Below are 20,139 nucleotides of genomic sequence, written 5' to 3'. Positions count from 1 at the left end.
TGACACGGGGAACACATATTCGTCTACTGAGAACAGGTAAAAGGCCAAGAAGAGCCTAAAAACTCAAGAACTCACTGGAAATGGGTTTTCCCTCAACCACTCAAACGAAACTGGTGCTCATGTAAAGCAATCTGAAACCCGATTTCTCGCGTCTAGTTCGCGCTCTATGAAACTCTTTAAACAAAAAAAAAAAACTGTCGACCAGCACTGGAATTGGCACCAAACCCTGTCTGCCTGCTGCTGTCCCGTATATAGCAAAGACGCGACTCGTCCTGCAGCTGTGCATCCTCCTAAAGACTTGGAATGCTGCCAGCACTTAGCCAACCAGCCAGCATCTCCCTTGAAGTGTAGGAGCCACTTTCTGCAGCCACTGATCTTAAAGTCTGGTTCACCGATCTGCTGACCATCGGGTCCAACGACATAGGAGCAGCCCAGGCGAAGGTTCCTAAAGCTCCCAGGGGTCAGCCTTGTCTCTCCAGCGTGTTTCGAGACACTAGACTCTCCAGCACCAATACTAGGGGACCCGAGCCCCGCCAGCAGTCCAGCCAGGACACCAACACCACTAAGACAGAACTACCAATGTGGGACTTAAGCATCACTGAGGCCTTCATCGAGAGTGGTCCTGTTGCCCTCTTTTGGCCCCATCTCCAGGTCGACCTAAAAAGTGAGTCTTCAACTAAGCGACCCGCCAGTCAAACACCTCTGCACCCAAGCCCCACAGTCCAAGCCTACCAATGGTGTAACCTTGCTCCAGAGACCCTCAAGAACCGAGCCTCCCCTTTGGGTTCCAAAGGACTTCCGCAAGTCCCCACTTGTAGCATTTTTCTTGTTACAGGTTTCCCCATAGACTTCAACAGTAGCGTTCAAGGCTACCCTTGTGACCAGCACCTCTGCACCCGGACACTGCAGGGCAGGTAAACCGAAACTGTTGTGGTTCTAAGGACCTTGACCCCTACTAATCTTAATTTCAGAAGAACAACCCTGTAACTTGATTGCAAGTATATCTATGCAGTGTATGTTTCTCCCTTAGGATAACATTACAGCGTTCAAGGCTTATTCCTCAAATCTGACAGCTGTATTTGCTGTATTTTCTAAAATTGCTAACTTGAAACGTACTTGATCCAGAAGATCTTGGTGTCTAAATGATTATAAAAATGCATGTTATTTTTCTACATAGGTCTTGAATTTCTTCATTGAGTGTGTCTTATTTATTGAATCTGTGGGTACAACAAATATTCAACACTCCCCTCTGATGAGTCTAAAGCTGCTTGACCACGCTACCTCATAATAGAGCCTTTGATATTGTTAAAGCAAGCCCCTGTAAAGCAATAAGGGTCGCCTGGACTCTCTGCACAGTGTACCTCATTTTAGTGCACTATATAGAGCGCCATCTTCATACATACAAAACAGTAAAAAAAAATAGCTTGCATGCAATTTACTGAACTCAAATGTTTGAAATGATTTGGACTTTTATAAATCAATAAGCATATGTCCTGTGAACAAAAGTAGTTGGTTCTAAAGGACTTAAGTATACTGAAATGAAAAATGAACACAAATGTCATCAGGCAGTGTAAATATGATCATCCGTTTCTGGCATTTCAAATAATGCTTACACTACCCTCTGCCTCACTGTTCCTAGCAGTTTCATATTCTGCATACTTTACCTGCCCCCACCTTAACAGTGTTTCCTCTGCAGTCTCTCCAGCCATTCTTAACCACAACTGTATCTTAAGCAGTTTAAAATGTCTTAACTTCAGATTCCTCACCTTGTTAATACCCCCAACCTTCAGACTGGATCTGGAGATTTTTCTCAGCAGTTCACCAATATCCCTACCAGGTGATGGTGGGCAGCTCCGTCTCCGCTTCATCATAAGCCCCACCTGCCGCTTCAAAGTAACATTGAAACCATATATAAACACCACCTCTGTGCGCTGACGTCAGTACCTTTTTTTCCACACCTTCAGATGCAGAGCTCATTCCCAAACTTTTACCTCGTCTCTGATTAACTTTTTATTTCAAAATTAATTTTCCACTTTGCTTGAGACGTGTCCCCCCCCAAGACAACTACATGGTTTAAGCCTTGTAGGGATTGTTACAAACAGATGTCTGTGGCCGATCCCGCATTAGGCATGTCTCTGGTGTCTAGGGTCTGCGAAAGCCTCCAGAACTTTTGACTGCGCCAGGATGAACCCCAATGTGATCCAGGCTTGCACAGCCAAATTCTATGTCTCCAAACATTGCAGAAAGGCTTGAAGTCGGGGATCAGACCCACTCCCAAAGCCATTTCCGCAAAAGATCCTCCTCACATTTAAAGTCATCAGGTAAGTTGAAGTCCAAGAAGAAACACAAGGAAATGAAGTGAGGTTCTTAGTCATGCCATTCTCACTCCAAGAAGTCACTTTGACGTGAAGGTGCTTTTTTATCATAATCTCAATCTCCTATAGAAGAACCAAATCCACAACTGGTCCCGATGCAAATCGAGTTACCAAGTCTGTTGGCACAGCCAATAGAAGCTTTCGAAGAAGCCATGTTGCAGATCTTTGCCACCCTTCTGGCTTCCATTAGGTGTGCCTTTAGGCCCCTCAGATCTGAGGAGACCTCCAGGTGGGTTACCATCAGCATATTCGTCCTCTATGCCGCCTGTGCCTTTTGACCCCTCTGTGGAGGCAATTCCGACTACTGGACCGACGCCCATTCTGACTTAAAACCTGGGACCACGGCCCACTTCAGTTCCTGCGCATTCGATGCCAGATCAGATGCTGCTCACTAGAGGATGATCCAGTTGTTTTGTTTGACTCTGAGATGACATGAGATGAGACGCTATGACGTTGAACAAAGTTTAATCCTATACCTATTCTGACACAACAGCTCCAGCCTCTTTCTGATTTAGACAGAACATTACCACTGTCTAGGTGTCGCCCTTAAGTACTCCAAAATCTTTTTGGCTTTGTTTCAGAACATAGTTAACAGGGTCTAGGTGATGGCAATGGAGATGACAGGGATGATGCATCCCACCTCTATGACAATGACAATCTTCTCTTGGACCTAAAAGAGGCCAGTGGTTTGGACACCTCCCCCAACACTGGGTTGGCCTCCTCCAAACCCGTCAACAGAAAAATCTTCCTCTTTCGCTGTAGTTATCCGGCGTGCAACTGAAGTTGTTGTTTTGCAGCTTTCATGTATAGGGATCAAAACTAAAGTGCTGATTGAGGTTCTGTTTCCTCAACAGACCTCCACAGAGCCCCTTCCACCTTTCTCCAACATGCTGATGTACAGTCAGGCCAAACCTTGTTTTTGCCTACCAGTAAATAGGCAATTGGCTAGACACTTTAGACCCGCCCTCGGTGACCCTACCTTGCTCACATGGCATCTCATTCCTGAGCCCCTGGTAGCCCAGGCTTATACGGGTAGGTTAAACCCGAAATCCTTCCATATAACAACTCCTGATAGGTAGTTGAAACGTATGGTTTTTTTTTCAGCCAGTTTGGCCCCTTGTTTAGTTAATGCCAGCTACCTCCTTGGTTGATCCTCGCATGAACTATCGGGCATGGTCAGCGGGATCTTGCTGGCAATCACAGATAGATTTCTTTCTAACCTAGCACAGATCAACCAGGATGGCCAAGACACTGCAAAATACATCATCCACTCTGGGCTCGACACTACTGACTGCTTGGATGAGATCCATAGGATTTTTGTGTGACGTCCCAGCATAATTTATGGATATGCCATTTGACGGCACGTGGCTTTTCAGAGACAAAGCAGACTCAGTACTGGAGTGCTTCAAAGCAAACCGGGCCACAGCGACTCTTTCTGCCTGTCTGCACTTATGCAACAGTATCCCCAGCAATGTCGCCTCTTTCAGTGCTTCGAAAGAGGTTTGGCACAGAGGCAACACCAAGGCCCTCCACCCCAGCAACAGATCCCCCAGTTCTTTCAAGGCTGGATCTTGGAACCAACCATGAACATCCAGGCCCTCAGGGGCAGCAGACTGCCCAGTCCCCTCCCCATCCTGCTTTAGCTTCCAAGCCACTTTAGTTTACTTTTGGCTGCACATGGCCTCCCTGTTTGAGACATAAGGATTACCTTCATGGGTGGTGGAGGATTACATCTGGCAAATAAATGTTTTAAATAGTTCAGAAAGAATACGCCCTGCCACTTCTGTCTAACCCGGCACATATCCCAACCACACCAGAGCTGCTTTTGGAAGGCCATTTGTTCATTCTGTGGCCAAAGGAGCCATAGAAGGGGATCCAGCATCTGAAATAGCGACATCATTTTTGTTGCATAAAAAGGGCATAGATCTTTATCCTATTTTAGATATTCGTCCTGTCAACTGCTTCCTAAAAAAGAGCAAGTTCAAGATACTCATGTTGGCCTAAGTTCTAGCTGCCCTGGATCAAGAAGACTGGATGGTAGCACTGAACCTGCATAACACCTATTGTCATATCCCCGTCCTGCCGCCCCATTAGGGGTTACCTGCAGTTTAAGGTGGGCCAAAAGCATTTTCAGTTTCCCGTGTTTCCCTTCAGCTTCACCAGTGCTCCTCGGGTGGTTGCTGCAGACCTTCAGAGGTCTGCATACAAGTCTTCCCCTACCTCAAAGACTGGCTGTTGAAGGCGGGTTCACCACAGTCCGTTTTAGACCACCTGTAGACGACGGTTAATCTTTTAGCATATTGGGGGTTCTTGATCAATGTGCTGAAGTCATCCTAGTTTCAGAGGTGACTGCACGTGATCTGCAGTGGTGGGTGCATGCCCTCAATTGGATTAGTGGTAGACCTCTCTCCTTACCCAATGCAAAGCTGATGTTTGGTAATAGATGCATCGCTGCTGGGATGGAGAAGCCACCTAAGAGAGGTGGAGAATAGAGGCCTGTGATCTCTGGCGGAGACCCAGCTCCACATTAACCTGTTGGAGTTGCGGGCCATTTGCTTAGCGTTGAAGGTCTTCATACCAACCACCAAAGGAAGACTGCTTCAGCTTCTGACATACAACATCACCGAGGTGAGGTGAGGTGGTATACTAGGTCCTGTGCCCTGGAGGCTCTATGGCTATGGGCCTTGGCTGAACCATTAGGACATTTCCATGTTATTGAACCACGTGGTTGAGTCTTTGAAATCCGGGGCACAAGAACTCAGCTAGTGACATGTAGTGGATCACAAATGGCACTAACACCGGAATGTGTCGCAGAACGTCTTCCAGCAGCAGTAGGAGCCCAGTCCTTGGAATGTACAATATCAATTCTTTCACCTGCTGAAGTTCCCAAGCCATCTCTCTCTTGGAGACTCATTCCACCTATCGTGCAGCTCAGGTCTTCTGTATGCTTTCCCACCTCTACTTCATCTGCCTTGAGTAATGATGGTGATCAGGAACGACCAGGCCCAAACCATGTTAGTAGCTGCGGATTGGGCTGGGAGAGTGTGTTACTGGGAACCCTTTGGCGTGAGCATCTGTTCTCTAATCAAGTTGCCACTTCAAGAGGAACTTCTGTCGCATCAGCATGGCATGGTCCTGCACCCAGGCCTGCACAACCTACACCTTCATGCATGGAGATTGAGTACCAACAGCTGACTCCTTTCCTCCTCTCAATGTCATGGATATCATGAATATCATTCTAGCCAGACATCCAGCTGCAAAATCTGTTTACACCGGGTGCTGGTATTCATTTGTAGCTTGGTGTAGTTCCCACCTTACAGATCCATTACAAGCAAAGTTGTTGGATGTTATGTTTTTCGTTATGTCTTTAGCCCAGCAAGGACTTGCTGTCAGCACTATTAAAGGTTACTTGTGGGCCCCATTGGCCTTATTGCATTTTCCAGACCAACAGTCCTTATTTAAATCACCTGTTGTGATGCATTTTCTTAAAGGTCTTGTTCATATGTTTCCACCCAAACCTTTTGTGATGCTGCAGTGGGATCTTTATTTGGTTCCCAAAATCCTTTTGAGTACCCCCTTTGAGCCTATGCACAACTCTTATTTATATCTCCTGACTCACAAAAAAGTCTTTCTCGTAGTAATACCTTCAGCCTGTCACGTGACTCAACTTGAAGCTCTGTCCATGCAGCCTCCAAGCACCACCTTTTTCCCAGACAAACTGGTGTTGTGGGCCAAGGCAGCATTTCTGCCAGAAGTTGTGACTTTTTTTCATGTCAGAAAATTCAGCACACCTCTTTGCTCCACCTAACCCCTTGAAAAAGAAAAGACTCCATTGTTTCTGCTACTCATTGGCCAGGAAGCAGCATTAAAGAATCTAGGGGCTCATTCAGGCAGATCCAAGGCTGCTACCACTGCATTGGCAAGTGGTGTGCCTACTCTGGACATCTGTCTGGTCATGACTTGGGCGTTACTCCATACTTTCATGGAGCGCTACTGACTTGATAGTCTGGCCTGGCCGGGGGGTAGGGGGCTCTTTGTCCATTTGGTCCTGCAAGACATTTTAGTATGAGCCATTACACAGACCCACCTCCTTGGTAGGTACTGCTTGGTTGTCTATTCACAAGGTGAATAATCTGCGGTTAGACGTATTCGCCAGCTTGGAACTGGGCAGCATCACATTAGTTCCCTCCATTAGATTGGCCCTTCTCAATGACATGTCAGATAGTGTGGTTCCGTCTAAACATACGAGTTTTACGATAAGATCTGGGAACCGCTCGCCTCATCCAGGGTTTAGTTGAAGCTAGAGAGCTGCGGCTGGACTTGAGGGGCATCCCTGGGGGTTGAAGCTAGGTCTCCAGACTTATTACCAAAATTACCTTAGCAGATTCCACAACAACTTTCAGTGAAGGGGTCTGGACTGTTCAGAACAAAATTAGTTTGGATGGTGAGGTGTGCTATTCTACCTATGACATGGGAATGAAACAGAAGTGGGAGGGGCTAACTTATTTGTTGTCCAGTTTTATTTGTTTATTATTGTTGTTCATTGCTTGTTGTTTTTTGTGTACTGGGCTGATGCTTAGCCATCTGGGACTATCCATTGCTGTATATACATCTTTGGGGTATAAGAAGTGTTAAACTTCTGATTCAGTATATATTGGCTGTATATGATTAAAAATGCTTGCAGGTTGTTTTTAGGGAAAAAAAGGTTAAATAAAGATTGCAAAGAAAAGTATCCATCTGGAGAATAAGTTACTTGCCTGCCACGTTTCTGTAGGCTTTTTTTTATTCATATTAATGTTTTATTCTACTTCTCTGCTCATGATCATATGTATTCATTCCATACGATCCAGACATTGTAAAGATTTTAATTAATCACACAATAAGCTTCAGCTCCTACTTGCGTTCGGAAACAATCTTTTGGTGAATACACTACATAACCGCAGAACCCTCCCACCGTCTCATTCTGTGGAATGGTCTTTTTTCCATCGATAAAAAGGTCTCAAGTTAGAGATCTGCACATTGTCATATCTTTTCAGTTATTGGGCTCTGCCTCCCACGGTGCTGACTGAGTGAATAAAGAAACTGATGTCAGTGTGCATAGATAGTGCTTCGATGTAGCACAGTTGCACAACACCACCTGCTGAGATAGATCACTGTATCTAGTCTGGCGCCTGGGAGTATTCGCAAGGTGAGGAATCTGCAGTTAGACTAGCTGTTAGAAAGAGCGTTGCCAAAGGTAAGTTAGTCCGTTTTTAAACTATGTTTAGTGTTTTCCAAACATTTCTATTAAATCACACAGGGAATCCCAGCCACAGCCCAAGTCTGTTGTATTTCCATGAATGGAAAAGGGAGCAGAGGAGGAACTTCAAACAGTAAAAGCAGAAATGGGAAACAAAAGTATTTTCAACAGGAACTGTAGTTCTGTTTGTATGTTAAGCAAGAAAATGGAAAAACAATATGTATATTCCTTCCCTACTATGAGAAAAAGCAATTGAGTAAGTGATGAGGAGACACCTTTACTACATTTCTGAACCTGTGCTTGGGTGCTACCAGGTTCAAACATGGAGCTATCTTTCCTTGGGTATGGAAAAAGAACTAAATAATTATTTCATAGGGGGAGGCAAAATTCAGCAGTTTAGTGCGTTAGGAAAACTAATCAGGCTCTACTTTTGGTATTCTAATGATATAAACCTTCTTTATTTAATTCATATATACTTATGAGAGTGACTCGCCATATGATGTTTTTTTTTCCTTGTTTAAATATAGGGTCATATTTATTACTTAATGCCATTTGGTTCATTTTTTCAGAGAAAATGCATTTTCAAATTTCTTGGTGCGATTGCTGTAGATCTTGGAAAAGACAGAGTGAAGTCCTATCTTCCAATAATCATTGCACCCCTCTTCAGAGAGCTCAACAGCACGTATGCAGAACAAGGCAAGTATCATGTAATATGAGTATCTTTTTTTTTTTTTTTTACATATTTTATGAGGGTTGGTTCACATCCTTTATAATGTATAACTTGTTTCCATAACAGCGTGTACTGATATTTCGTTATACATGTGACAATTATTTTTCCTCATTGCATCTAGTGCAGAAGCACTAAATTTGTTATAGTCCAGAAACATATTATCGTACATGGATTTACCTTTACTCATGTAGGAAAAAGAAAGACATTTTGCATAGTTTGCCTCTCTTCTATATCCTTGCTTTATCTTACAGTCTCTATTTCTTATCACGTGAGCTTCCCCTTATTTTATCCTACCGAACATAACAAAAATACAAACGTTTTGATGCAGAGTATCTTTGAGAGATGGTTCTAAATCAACAGTAAATGGTTGTGTTAAATTGATAATTCCCTTAGAGCATCCCGGGAAGTGACTGTCTGCTGGGATGATGTTTAGCTGGTGCTAGATATGGCTCTGGTTTGAGTGCCTTGTATTGATCTAGTTGGACTATTGTTTCTGCTGCTTCGCACTGTCACTAAGCTCGTCCTGAGTAGGTATTAGGCTGGTTTTCGGGGGTGAGTGAACTGTTACTTCTCTCTACCTTTAACAGTGGAGAGCTGTCCTCTGGGCTTTCCAACCTGTAGAAGGGAGGGATACTCGCCATTGCACTAGATTTTTTTTAAAAGTCTATAATGATAGATGCACGTGAAGAGGGCCTGCTGGGCCAGTAGCATTAGTTTTGAGAAATGTTCCCTTTTTGTGGATGCAGATGTTTTATCCACAATTGTCAATGGAGCTGGGTCCTGCACCAAGAGTTTGGCAGAATTTGGTGAGAGTGGGCGCTGGAGGGGGGCATGTCTTGGGTTGAATTAGAGCAATTCACTGGGTTGTCTGTGAGACCCAATAAGCCCAACTTGGGTTTTCTATATCTTGTAGGTACCTGGGGAGCCCTTCTTGTTCTGCCTGATCGCATTTTCTCTTGTGTTATCCTGAGCAGCTCTGCCACACCTCCCCTCATCATGTGAATCCTATTTGGCTGTCTGAGGAAAGGGGCAAAAGCACGCTGATGGTTGCACCTTTAGGTGACGGTTTCGAGGCTGTACCCTATGGTCCAGGCCCCTCTTTTTTTCCCCTGGGTGGTCTGGTCCTGGTTGCATGGGTCCCAACGATTCCTGCGCCCGTCGAGTACCAACTGTGCTGTGTTCTGCTGCCCACATCGTTCGCTTCAATGTGTGTGCCAGTGCCCGAGTTTAAGTGTCCTGATAGATCAGGCTGGGTGCTGCAAGCAGTTGGACACTGGAGGGGGAGCTGTGACTACGAGGCTGGACTGAGCAGTAAAGTTGGATTTATTAAACTTGTTGCCCCCTCTTGGGGTTACAGGTAGTCTTACTAGTGCACCAGGGAAGAAGGAGGAGGACGTATCAGGAGCACGGGGCGGCCCTCACTGGTGAGAAAGCCGCCTACGCAGGGGTATTTCAGCACTATCCTCCCCCACCTCTCTGCCCTGCTTAGCTTGTCTCGTGTCCTGGGCTTTGCCCAACTCCTGCCAGCCGTTCTCCGCTCACTGACCACAATCTGGTTCACACTCTCGACTTCACAGCTTTCCACTGGCATCTAGGAACAAAATTAGGACTCTGTTTCCTGTGCCCTCATTAGAATGACCTCCTGCCATACATTAACGTGGGTTCTGTTTCAGCACCTGCTAAAAAGGTCCTTTAATCTGATCCCTGATTGACATTCTTTCCTTATAAAAGGTTAAGGGTTTCCCAGTGCTTTCATCTTTTCTATGCTTGTACCATTTCACACTTCTAAGGTAGCGTGTATGCACTAACTGCACATGTTCCACGCTTGCCAATCCCCATCAAACAAGTGGGCGGCTGGTTCCAAAATACAAATGGCCCTTTATTTAGAAATATTTTCTATCTTAGTTAAGGCATAGAAGATAGAACCTGCTGTTCTTTTCCTTTGAAAGAGATGAAACCCCACAGGACATGCCTCTCTTACGTTACATTCATAGATCCATGCTCAAATATCCTGGGGTAAAAACTGTACTATGGTTTCTGATGGATAGCTCTAACTGCAGACTGTTCACCTTAGAATACCCTCCAGGTATCAGACTGGATCCAGATTTATATTTATAGCACTGCTCCCTTTTGCCACTAGGTGGTGCTGTGTAGCACTGTGCTGACACATACTGCCCCAGAATTAACTGACTAGAGCTGTACATAAGTGCTACCTCTGCACATCAATGTCAGTTTCCTTCTTTTCACGCTTTCCAATGTGGATCTGGAGCTCGGCTTCCGACTTGGTTGGCTTTCCAATGATTCAAAAAAATGTCCTCAGTGTGCTAGGGAACGATATCCCCACCAATCATTATATGATCCAAGCCATGCTTGGACTCCAGGAAGCAGATGTCCTACATGAGAGGTGCCTTTGATGCCTGGGATAAGGACAGGACTTAAACGTGATGAGATAAGTGCCCCTTCTTTTTTTTAATTTTTTTTGTCCTCATCTCACAATATAGCTTCTGGAAATATAAGCAAGAAACCGACCTTCGATTTTAAGCACCGCTGGTTTCCGCTATTGCATTGGCTGTAGGCCTAAACAGGCTCTGCTTCTTCGTATGAAACTTGGTGTAATCATTGGACTTAGGGGCATTAGATCAATCTCATTTCTTTGCCCCATACTAAGAGCTGTGACTAGATGTTACAACCATCGTCATTCCAATGTCCCAAGTCCATACGGGCCATTCCCAGAGCGGCCCTCAGCCAGTTCTCATAAAGCGGAGGCAATGGATCCTTCCATAACCTACATGACACCCTCCGGGTGATAAGGATCAAATACATTAGCAGACCTTTTTGTGGTGTTGACCATAGGGTCGTCAAGTTGTTATCAACACCAAATATTACCACAGGTAAATTCAGATTAAAATGTATCCTTAAAAATAGCACCAAGAGCGCATTCCACTTTCTGCCAGAACTCTTTCAAGACACCACATTAAAAAAATATGTGTAGGTCATCAGCCAGAGCAGAATCGCATCTAGGACATTTTGGAAAGGAGAGGGGGCAAACATTGCTATTTTCTTGGGGGTATAATATAACCTATTAATGACACAGAAATGGTTCTTTTTTAGCGAGGCGGGTTTAACCACCTTATATAACATCTGGAAAGAGGGTTCAAACAATTCTATAGCATTATTCTCCAAAGCTGACATATTCCAGACTACATGTTGTGGGTGGAGGACTGTGTCTTCTGCTTCCTGCAGCTTCTTGTACCAGGTCCCAATTTCCTTTTTAATAAGGTGTATGTTCTGGCATTGAAGCTCAATTTCCCAGTTCCCACCTATGAGAGCTTTCTCTGCAGTGCACCAAGAGGCTAGTTGTAGATATTTAAATCTAGAGAAGGAGTCTCCTATTTTCAAGCTTAATACCTCCCAGGGATGACTCCCATCTGTTGAAACAAGATCAGACCAAACCCGAATACCGGCTTTCTTAATGGGTAGTGCTAGGCTATCCTCTAAACAAAGAGGTAGCCCAGGTGAGTCCCAAATGGGAGCAAAATCAGAGTAGTAGCCTATCCCCCATATGCTCCTGATCCTGTACCACAAGTTCAAAGCTGCTTTAAAAACTTTCAGGCGGACCTTTTTGAGAAATCTGGGCGCACCAAACTTATAAAGGAAGCCCTCTCCACCTCCCTCGAAGGCGACCATTTCATTTAAAATCTTCCCCCAATTTGAACCCCCCGCAGTGCAAAGTAATGCCCGAATATTTTTTTACTGAAAAGCAAAAGAATACCAAAGTATATCAGGAAGTGCAAGGACCCCTTTCTGAAGCTTACGCCTTAATTTCTTCCAGGAAAGACGGGCCGTTTTATTAGACCAGATAAAACTTCCAATTTTACTTTGTATTTTCCTTATATCTCGAAGTGGAAACTCAAGGGGAATGGTGCTAAAAAGATAGGTCAATTTTGGCAGGATGACCATTTTTACCAAATTTACCCTACCGTATATTGTAAGAGGCAAATTTGCCCATCTTAAAAAAGGCGATCAATCTCCTTAGACACCCTCTTTAAATTAATCTTAGGGATGTCATCTAAATTATTTACTATTGTTATTCCTAAATATCTGAATTCCGTGCTTGTTTTACCCTGCTAATTGTCCACGTTCCAAATCATTACATCGGTCTTAGAGGAATGTGCAAGGTATCCTGAATACAAGCCAAATTCTTCGAGACGGACTTCTACTTTAGGGAGGACCTCAGCAGGATTGTCTGTGTACAACAGCAAGTCATCCACATATAGGGATAGCTTGCTACTATACCTATGGACACTGAACGGTACAATTAATTCATCCAATCTTATTGCTTGGGCGAGAGGCTCTATATATAGATCAAAAAGTAAGGGTGAGATGGGACAACCCTGGCTCGTTCCCCTTGTAATACTGAAACTTGATGTCAGCATACCGTTCAGTAAAATCACCGCTGAGGCCCCCTGATAGCAATTAATCAATGTCCGTATAAAAACTGGACCTAAACCCACTGTTTTTAAGACCTCCCACAGGAAGACCCAGCAGACACGGTCAAATGCCTTCGCTGCGTCAAATGCTGCCACAGCCAAGGGCATCGACCGTGTCACAGCCAGGTCGATACTACCAATCAGCTGCAGGGTCTGTTCTTGAATAAACCTCCCCGGGATAAATCCCTTTTGGTCCATATAAACCAACTGTGGCACTAACTTGACCAGTCTCCCTGCCAGAACGCTCATGAAGATTTTATAATCAGCGTTGAGCAGGGAGACTGGCCTATATGAGTCGGCTTTGAGGGGATCTTTTCCTGGCTTTAGGATAAGGACGATCGTAGTGTCCTTCCACGATTTAGGGACTCTGCCTTCTGCACTATAGACGTAATTGAAAAGTTCACATAATTTAATACCAATTCGTCCTGTAGAATTTTATAGACTTCCCCGGGGAGGGCGTCAGTTCCAGCAACCTTATTATTCTTGATCTTTTTAATATATTGTAGGAGAGTAGGGTCTGCTATCCTATGGTCACCCCAAATTTTTGCTTTTTGCTTCACTGGTTTTTGACATATTGAGGCTGTGGGCCTGCCAATCAGACCCCCAGCCTGCTGTTCTCTCTACTAAATTTACACTATGCACCCTAGGGGCATAACCAATTGGAAGTGGATCACCCTGTGAGCCCCTGTACCAGTGTACCCTAGGTACCCAGGGCATTGGTGTATCTAAGGCCTACCAGGGGCTGAAGCATGTATTGTGCCACCCCTGGCCTGGCCTAACAAATTTGACACAACTGGCTGATCACTCAGCTGGGGTAAGTTGGTGTAACCACCTCTTACGTAGGTGTAGTATACCTATACCTAACCTTAAATGGAACACATGGTAACCTATCAGCCACTCCTACAGCAGGCCTTGACAATCCTGAAGGCAGAGTGCTTGGTTCCATGTGAGATGGTGCTCTGGCATGAGCTGAGCCTGTCTGCAGTGGTCGGAACCACTTCCTTCTACTGTTTCCAGATATCGTCATACCATATACTCTTAAGTGCATTATGAACCTCGCGGTTAAATGCTATCTTTGGTTTGGCTTTATCAAAACATGTCGAGTAAGGTGTCATACGAATTGGAATACTAACCCCTCGCCAATTCTGGCGACGGGGTTAGCATTCCACCCTTCTAGAGGGACACGACATGTACGGTACCTGAAACCCGGGTAAAATCAGACATAGCCTCAGCTCCACAAAATGGATGCTGCCACCACAGACACAAGTCTGCCCTCCTGCTGCTGGGAGTCCTTCCAGCTTGGGAGGTGTGGACAAAGGGTTTCCTGCCAGGGGAGGTGCGTGCACCACCCCAGACAGGATTGGTCAGGTAGGGCTTGAAAGGAACCAGACATGCCTGAGGCTCACAAGGAGCCTCGGTGTATATGCCAGTTCAAACCGGTCCTGGGGCACACCAGACCTGGACCTGGGGCGAGCTGGACAAAGGATTGGGGGTGTAACCACCCCCCTTCCTGGTCCCACCCTTAGGGAGGGACCTAGCAGGTAGTCCGGCCCCTAGAATCCGAATAAAGGTAGGAGCTGTGTCCTAAGACTTTAGACATCCTGGAATCAACTTAACTACAAGAAGAAGACGGGAACTTCGACGCTCTGCCGCACAGAGGACTGAAGCCAATCTCCCCTGTGGTCAGGGAGTGACCACCTTGCTAACGCAAGCACCATCCAGCGAATCAACGTCTGCTTTGCCGCCACCTCCCGCCCGAGCCCAGAGACTGACAAGACCTGGACCTCCAGACCTCTCACCGCCCGATCCACAGTCCCTGAAAAGAAGGAACCCGTGGAGGCACCGAGACACGTGGAGCCAGCCATCTTGAAAAGACCACGACAAGCTGCAAGCGCGACAACCGAGGCTCCCTCCAAGTTGTGCTTTGGGTCCTGAGAAGCCCAACACCCGAGCAGCATCTGCACCAAAGGTGAGCCCTCCAGCATCTCCACGATCTGCGTGGGGCCCCTCTGCATTTTGCCACTCGACACGCCTAACCGGTTGCTGGCCCGTTGGCTAGTGGCCATCTTGGCGACGAACTTCAAGAACTACACCGCTGGTCTGGTTGCTCCAGACTGGCCCTTGCTCCCCTCCAAAGGAGCAGTCCCTCTGACCTTGCTGGTCAGAACCATCAGCTTATTTCGTTTTCCACAACAATTGCTTTTGCCAAGTCTTGTTTGCTTCGATCAAGTCGCCGACACCGCCGACAGCGAGAGCCTGCGTGGGACAGCTCGTGAACCGACTCCTGGACGTCGTCGACCTTCAGGGACCACGTGGCTGCAGAGACAAGCTGCACCTTTCCTCCTGTTTGCACCCGACATCGCCTGGTACCCACCTGGTGCCACGCTGGTCACTGGCTAGTGACTGTGAACACTGTCCCCTCTGCTTACAGGTCTTCTACAACTCCGATCCACTCTGGGATCCACCGCATCTCTTCCGGACCGACCGCCTGCAGCATCTTTGTCTTCAGGCTCCATTGAACAGATAGAAGAAACCCGACGCACTTCGAGACCTATGCACCCGCTTCCTGTGGGTGAGGTAAAGCTGGCACTCCGGTGCCCAAGTGTAGAGTAACATCTCTAGTGTCTGTGTTTCCAATCTTGAGTTCATAGTCCATCCGGAAGATCCTTTTTGCAGTAACTTTGTAACTTTTACGCACCCATTGAAAACCTATGGGAGCCCGCGTGTGACTGTTTTCTCTGCACACGCAACCCGTGGACCTCCTGGTCACTAACTAAAGTTAGCTCCTTGTAGGCCCAGCGATTCTAGAGGCCCTAGGCCTTTTCCCTTTTCTGTTCGTGGTACTTATACCACTATTTTAGTATATGGTTCGAGTGGCCACCAGGGCCTATCCATATAAAGTGCAACTTCTGTGTATTCTAACGTATTCTTGTTTAACGATTTGTGCTCATAAAGAGTCTAGGGGATACTTTGAGAAATAAATACATATATATTTTCAATATATATCTGTGTGGTGTCCTTTCATTGGTATAAAGGGGGGTTACATTTGGTAAAACAGCCTGCTTAACACGTTTCACGAGTTTAGCCTCAAAGACTGCTTAGCCTACGCTACCACTAGGGCAGCTGGTCCGAAAAGGTTGACTTACAACCACACCATAAGGGTTGCTTGGCATGGTACAAGGTGGTCACTTTAACTAGTGAACATCATATACCAGGCCAACTTCTCACATATATGTTGTTAATTCGCTCTCTGTAATATAGGCGTCCAAAGCAGGTTGGCTACCCTCAGTTAGCACAGGCAGTTCTTTAGATCGCAGCCAATTTTGGATGTTCTCTACACTGGGGGAAATCTCTTCCCTGTATAGATCCGAGAACAAAGAAAGAAGACGTTTCTGCATGTCTTCATGCTTACATGACGTTTCTCCATTCTCGTTTATAACTAATTTGTTTATATTATTCTTGGCTCGATCTGCCCGTGCCTTCCAAGCGAGGAGAGCCCCCGCCTTTTCACTATATTCAAAGTGCTGCATGTTGTGGGCAGACCACTGGGCTTTAATATTTAATTCAAGTTTTCCCCTGTATTCCTGACGAAGGCAGTCTAGGTCTTTAAATTCTTGTCAGTTCTTCAATTGATGGCTGAGGAGTGCTGAGCCTCTCTTCCTCCAATATCCCGATCTGCTTTTATAGCTGCCCTATTTTTGGAGCAGATCACACTGTGTAGCTGCCCCCGAAGATTTGCCTTAAAAGCATCCCAGACAAAATCTAATGAAGTGGAGCCGATGTTAAGGGCGAAAAAGTCTGTAGTGGAAGCTTTAAGTGCGCTAATTATATCGGGATCAGAAAGCATTGCCCTCTTCAGGGTCCATCTAGTTCCGGGATTTTGTCTAGCACTTAAGTAGGAAAAAGAAATGGGGGCATGGTCAGAGAGAATACTTGGCAAGATGGAAATATCACCAACCTTCTCTAGGCCCAGCCTGTCAGTTAAGACGTAGTCGATTCTTGAAGAGTGGCCGTATTTTTTACTTAAGAAGGTGAAACCTGTTTTATCTCCCTTATTGGCCCCTAGACATCAGCCAGCCCTAGATCATGGATCATATTGATCATTGCGCGGCAGATGCGTGGGACACCAACATAGTGGCTATGATTAGACCTGTCCCATAGGGGGTTAAGAAGAACATTCAAATCCCCCCGATGATTGGGGTAGTTCTTCCTATTAATTTGGCCTGCATATTACAAATGTATGATGGATCTTCGACATTTGGACCATAAAATGAGACTATTGTTAATTCGGCCCCCCCTATTTCAATCTGTGCTATGATCCATCACCCCGAGTGATCCGAGGATACTGACTTGATGATGCCTTTTGCCCCTAACTTAATTAAGATTGCCACCCCTCTGTTATGCGCTACCTGTTCTGAGGAGCAAAAAAACTAAATCCAACGATATTTACCAAAGACAGTTTTACACTCAACATTGCTCAGATGAGTCTCCTGTAAAAGGCAGATCTGTGCAGAAGACTGCTCAAGATACTTTAATACTAATCTTTGCCTACGTGGGCACCTAAGCCCGTTAATATTCCATGATATAATATTAATTTTTGTAGTCATTAAGACTGTAAAATCTGTCCAATAGAAAAAAAACACCATTCATTGTTCTATCAAAGGTATAGTTTCTAACACTAATCTGAGATTGAGGATATTTTTTTTGATTTTCTCCCAATGCATCCCCACCCGTGCTCCCCCTTCCACCCCCCACCCCTCGCAACCCCTGTGTGCCCCCCTTGTACCCCTGGAAAACCCCCCATATCCTATGGGCATAAGCCTTGCGGGCGAGGTCCCTTGATGCTAACAGAAAAAAATATTTGTATCAACCATAATCCTGGGCTCTCCAGAGAGCATGCGAGATAACCATTATGGTATTTACTGCACATAAAAAAAAAAAGAACCTTCATACCACCCCTCCCTAGTCTATACCTCACTCCCACCTCTGATTTTCTCAATAAGGGCATCTACCTCCTCGATCTGTCATATATTATACATGTGATTATTCCACATAATTCGGAGGGATGCCGGAAACCTTAATTGGGCCTTAGCCCCTAATGAAGCAAAGATCGTCATTCTTTTACCTAGCTTCCACTGTTTTGTGGCGGTGATATGAGAAATATCAGACCTGATAGAAAACGAAAATAGACTGCAAAAAGAACTACATTTGACTGTGCCAACTTTCAGGGCTGAGGATAGGATTTTTTCTTTTAAGGAGTATGTTAAAAAAATTAACCAAGATCTTTCTTGGCTTAGGTTTAGCAAAATTCCTTTTATATGGGTCCCGATGGACTCGCTGAATGTCCAATGCTAGATCAAATTCCTGGTAATCTTTTAAAAACTGTATCCTTTTAGAGGGAGATCACAACATTTTTAATATCTCCCCCTCCAGGTCCTCAGGCACGTTTAGTATTCTGAGATTGTTTTTTCGGGCATGATTTTCAAGATGCTCAATGTCATTCTTCAATTCCCTGTTCTGATTAGCTAGCTTATCAACTTCAACCGAGGAACAGTGCAGGGCTTCTTTGATTTTTGGGACTTCGAGTTCCAAGACTTCTGTTCTCCGGGTCACTTCTTCGACTTTGTGAGCCAGTACTTCACAAGAGGACTGAATAGCGGCTTGGTTAGTTTCAGAGATAGTAAATCGTTTCCCAATGTCGTCTCTTAAGGCCATCAGAATATCTGTCAATGTTACGACCCCCATAGTGGAGGATGCATCCCTTCCAGAAAGGTCTAAAGTACCTGAACCTGAAGTATCTGCAAGGCCCGATAAGACAGGAAGACCCAAGAGGATGGGAGCGACCACAACTGCTGATGCCTTATCTAGTAGAGCATCCGACCCGTTGTCTTGATTGTCTTGATTCTCAAGGGCCGAAAACCTGTACGATATGTGTATAGCAGGTGGGATAACCACTAGTTGCTCTTCCCGTGCACCAGTCACCCCCGTTGCCCCCGTCTAAGATGGTAAAGGCCCAGATGGCAAAGGGGGAAAATTATCTACATGACCCAATGGAGTTTGCAACAAAGTGGTCTGTGCACTAGGGGAGGACATGGTGGTTTTTAGGTATCGCCTGGCGAACGCAGCGCGAAGCGCTGCTGTCGCCAGCGAGATCTATTGTTGCTGACTTGCCTCGGAAGTGGGACAGGAGATGGGCACGCGCAGGCTTTTGGCGGATTGGAGCCTGTGTACGCGCTTCAGGCACGCGGCGTGCACATCTCCTGTCCCTCTTCCCTTGCAAGCCAGCATGCAGTTTCACTTTCGCTTGTGTTTTTTTTTTTTTTATAAACTCGACATATGGATAATCCCCCACTCACCCGGTCTGCGGGGGGAATCCTTCTGAACGGCGGCTTCCGGAGCACTCCAGCTCCACTACTGCCAGCACGACGCGGGGCTCTCTCCTTAGGCATGGGAGCCCCGTACTGCTATCTTCCGCTCTTCACCCGGGCCCCCTCCTGGGACCCGGGACTTCAGCTCCCACACTTCCTCTCTGGCGGACAGGCGCTGTCTGCACCGGCCGCACGTGAAAGTGACAGGTACTGCGCATGCGCGGGCAGCCCTCGCCCTCCCAGGTCTCCTCCCCAGCCCGGAGCTGCTTTCTGTTTTGCTTGTTATCCATTGAGCTCGACTGCATGACCAGTGGGGAGATAAACCAATGCTTATTTGAGCTACAACTAAAACCGTCCAACCTGCACCAGCCAATGACAGCACCTGCTCATCAATGACAAATGTAACACAATGTTTCTCTAATAAATCCATGCGCTTTTGTCATCCTAGCCAGCCTTTCCAATCCCTGCACTCTACACACAACCCTTCCTGTAATAGCTGAGCCCCTCCTTTCACCTCTCCTCCATCCCAGATATAAGCAGGGAGGGTAGGCCGAACCTACAATGGAACACAACGCGCTCACTGGGTATCTTGCGCACTCACAGTGATACGACTGTAAATAGGGCGGCTTTGATGAATTCTCCCAAATGTTGCTACTTTATGAATCGAAAAGCATCTGCCTCCTGCTCATCGGATGGATTTACTGAATATTCTAAGGCTGGGAATCCTCCAAGCTCGCCCACAAGTGTGCATTAGTCATCACTTGTTTTACATTAGCATTGTATTGGAATCAATGAAGAGGAGAAAAGTGGTTGAAAAGAAGAAGTAACGTTTCCTCCCACGGATACACGTCACTCCCTGGGAGAGGGCATCATGCCGACGGATGCACAGCTTAACTGTCATGAAAGGAATGTTCATACGGGTTGGTAAACTGGCGAG

The 20,139-nt window shown here is 45.9% G+C and overlaps 1 protein-coding gene across 1 annotated transcript in view; it reads left to right on the top strand.

Annotated features, from left to right (window-relative positions):
- UTP20 (UTP20 small subunit processome component) overlaps positions 1–20,139 on the top strand; it is a 1,051,825-nt gene that overhangs the window by 943,452 nt on the left and 88,234 nt on the right. The window contains exon 60 of the mRNA XM_085653318.1: positions 8,184–8,310. Within this exon, the coding sequence (XP_085509444.1) occupies positions 8,184–8,310 (127 nt within the window). The remainder of the gene's footprint in view (positions 1–8,183; positions 8,311–20,139) is intronic.

Source organism: Triturus cristatus, chromosome 4_1 (genome assembly GCF_964204655.1).
Source record: "Triturus cristatus chromosome 4_1, aTriCri1.1, whole genome shotgun sequence".
Taxonomy (NCBI): domain Eukaryota; kingdom Metazoa; phylum Chordata; class Amphibia; order Caudata; family Salamandridae; genus Triturus; species Triturus cristatus.
Note: the sequence above shows the minus strand (reverse complement) of the source record. Positions and strands in the feature narration are given on the sequence as shown.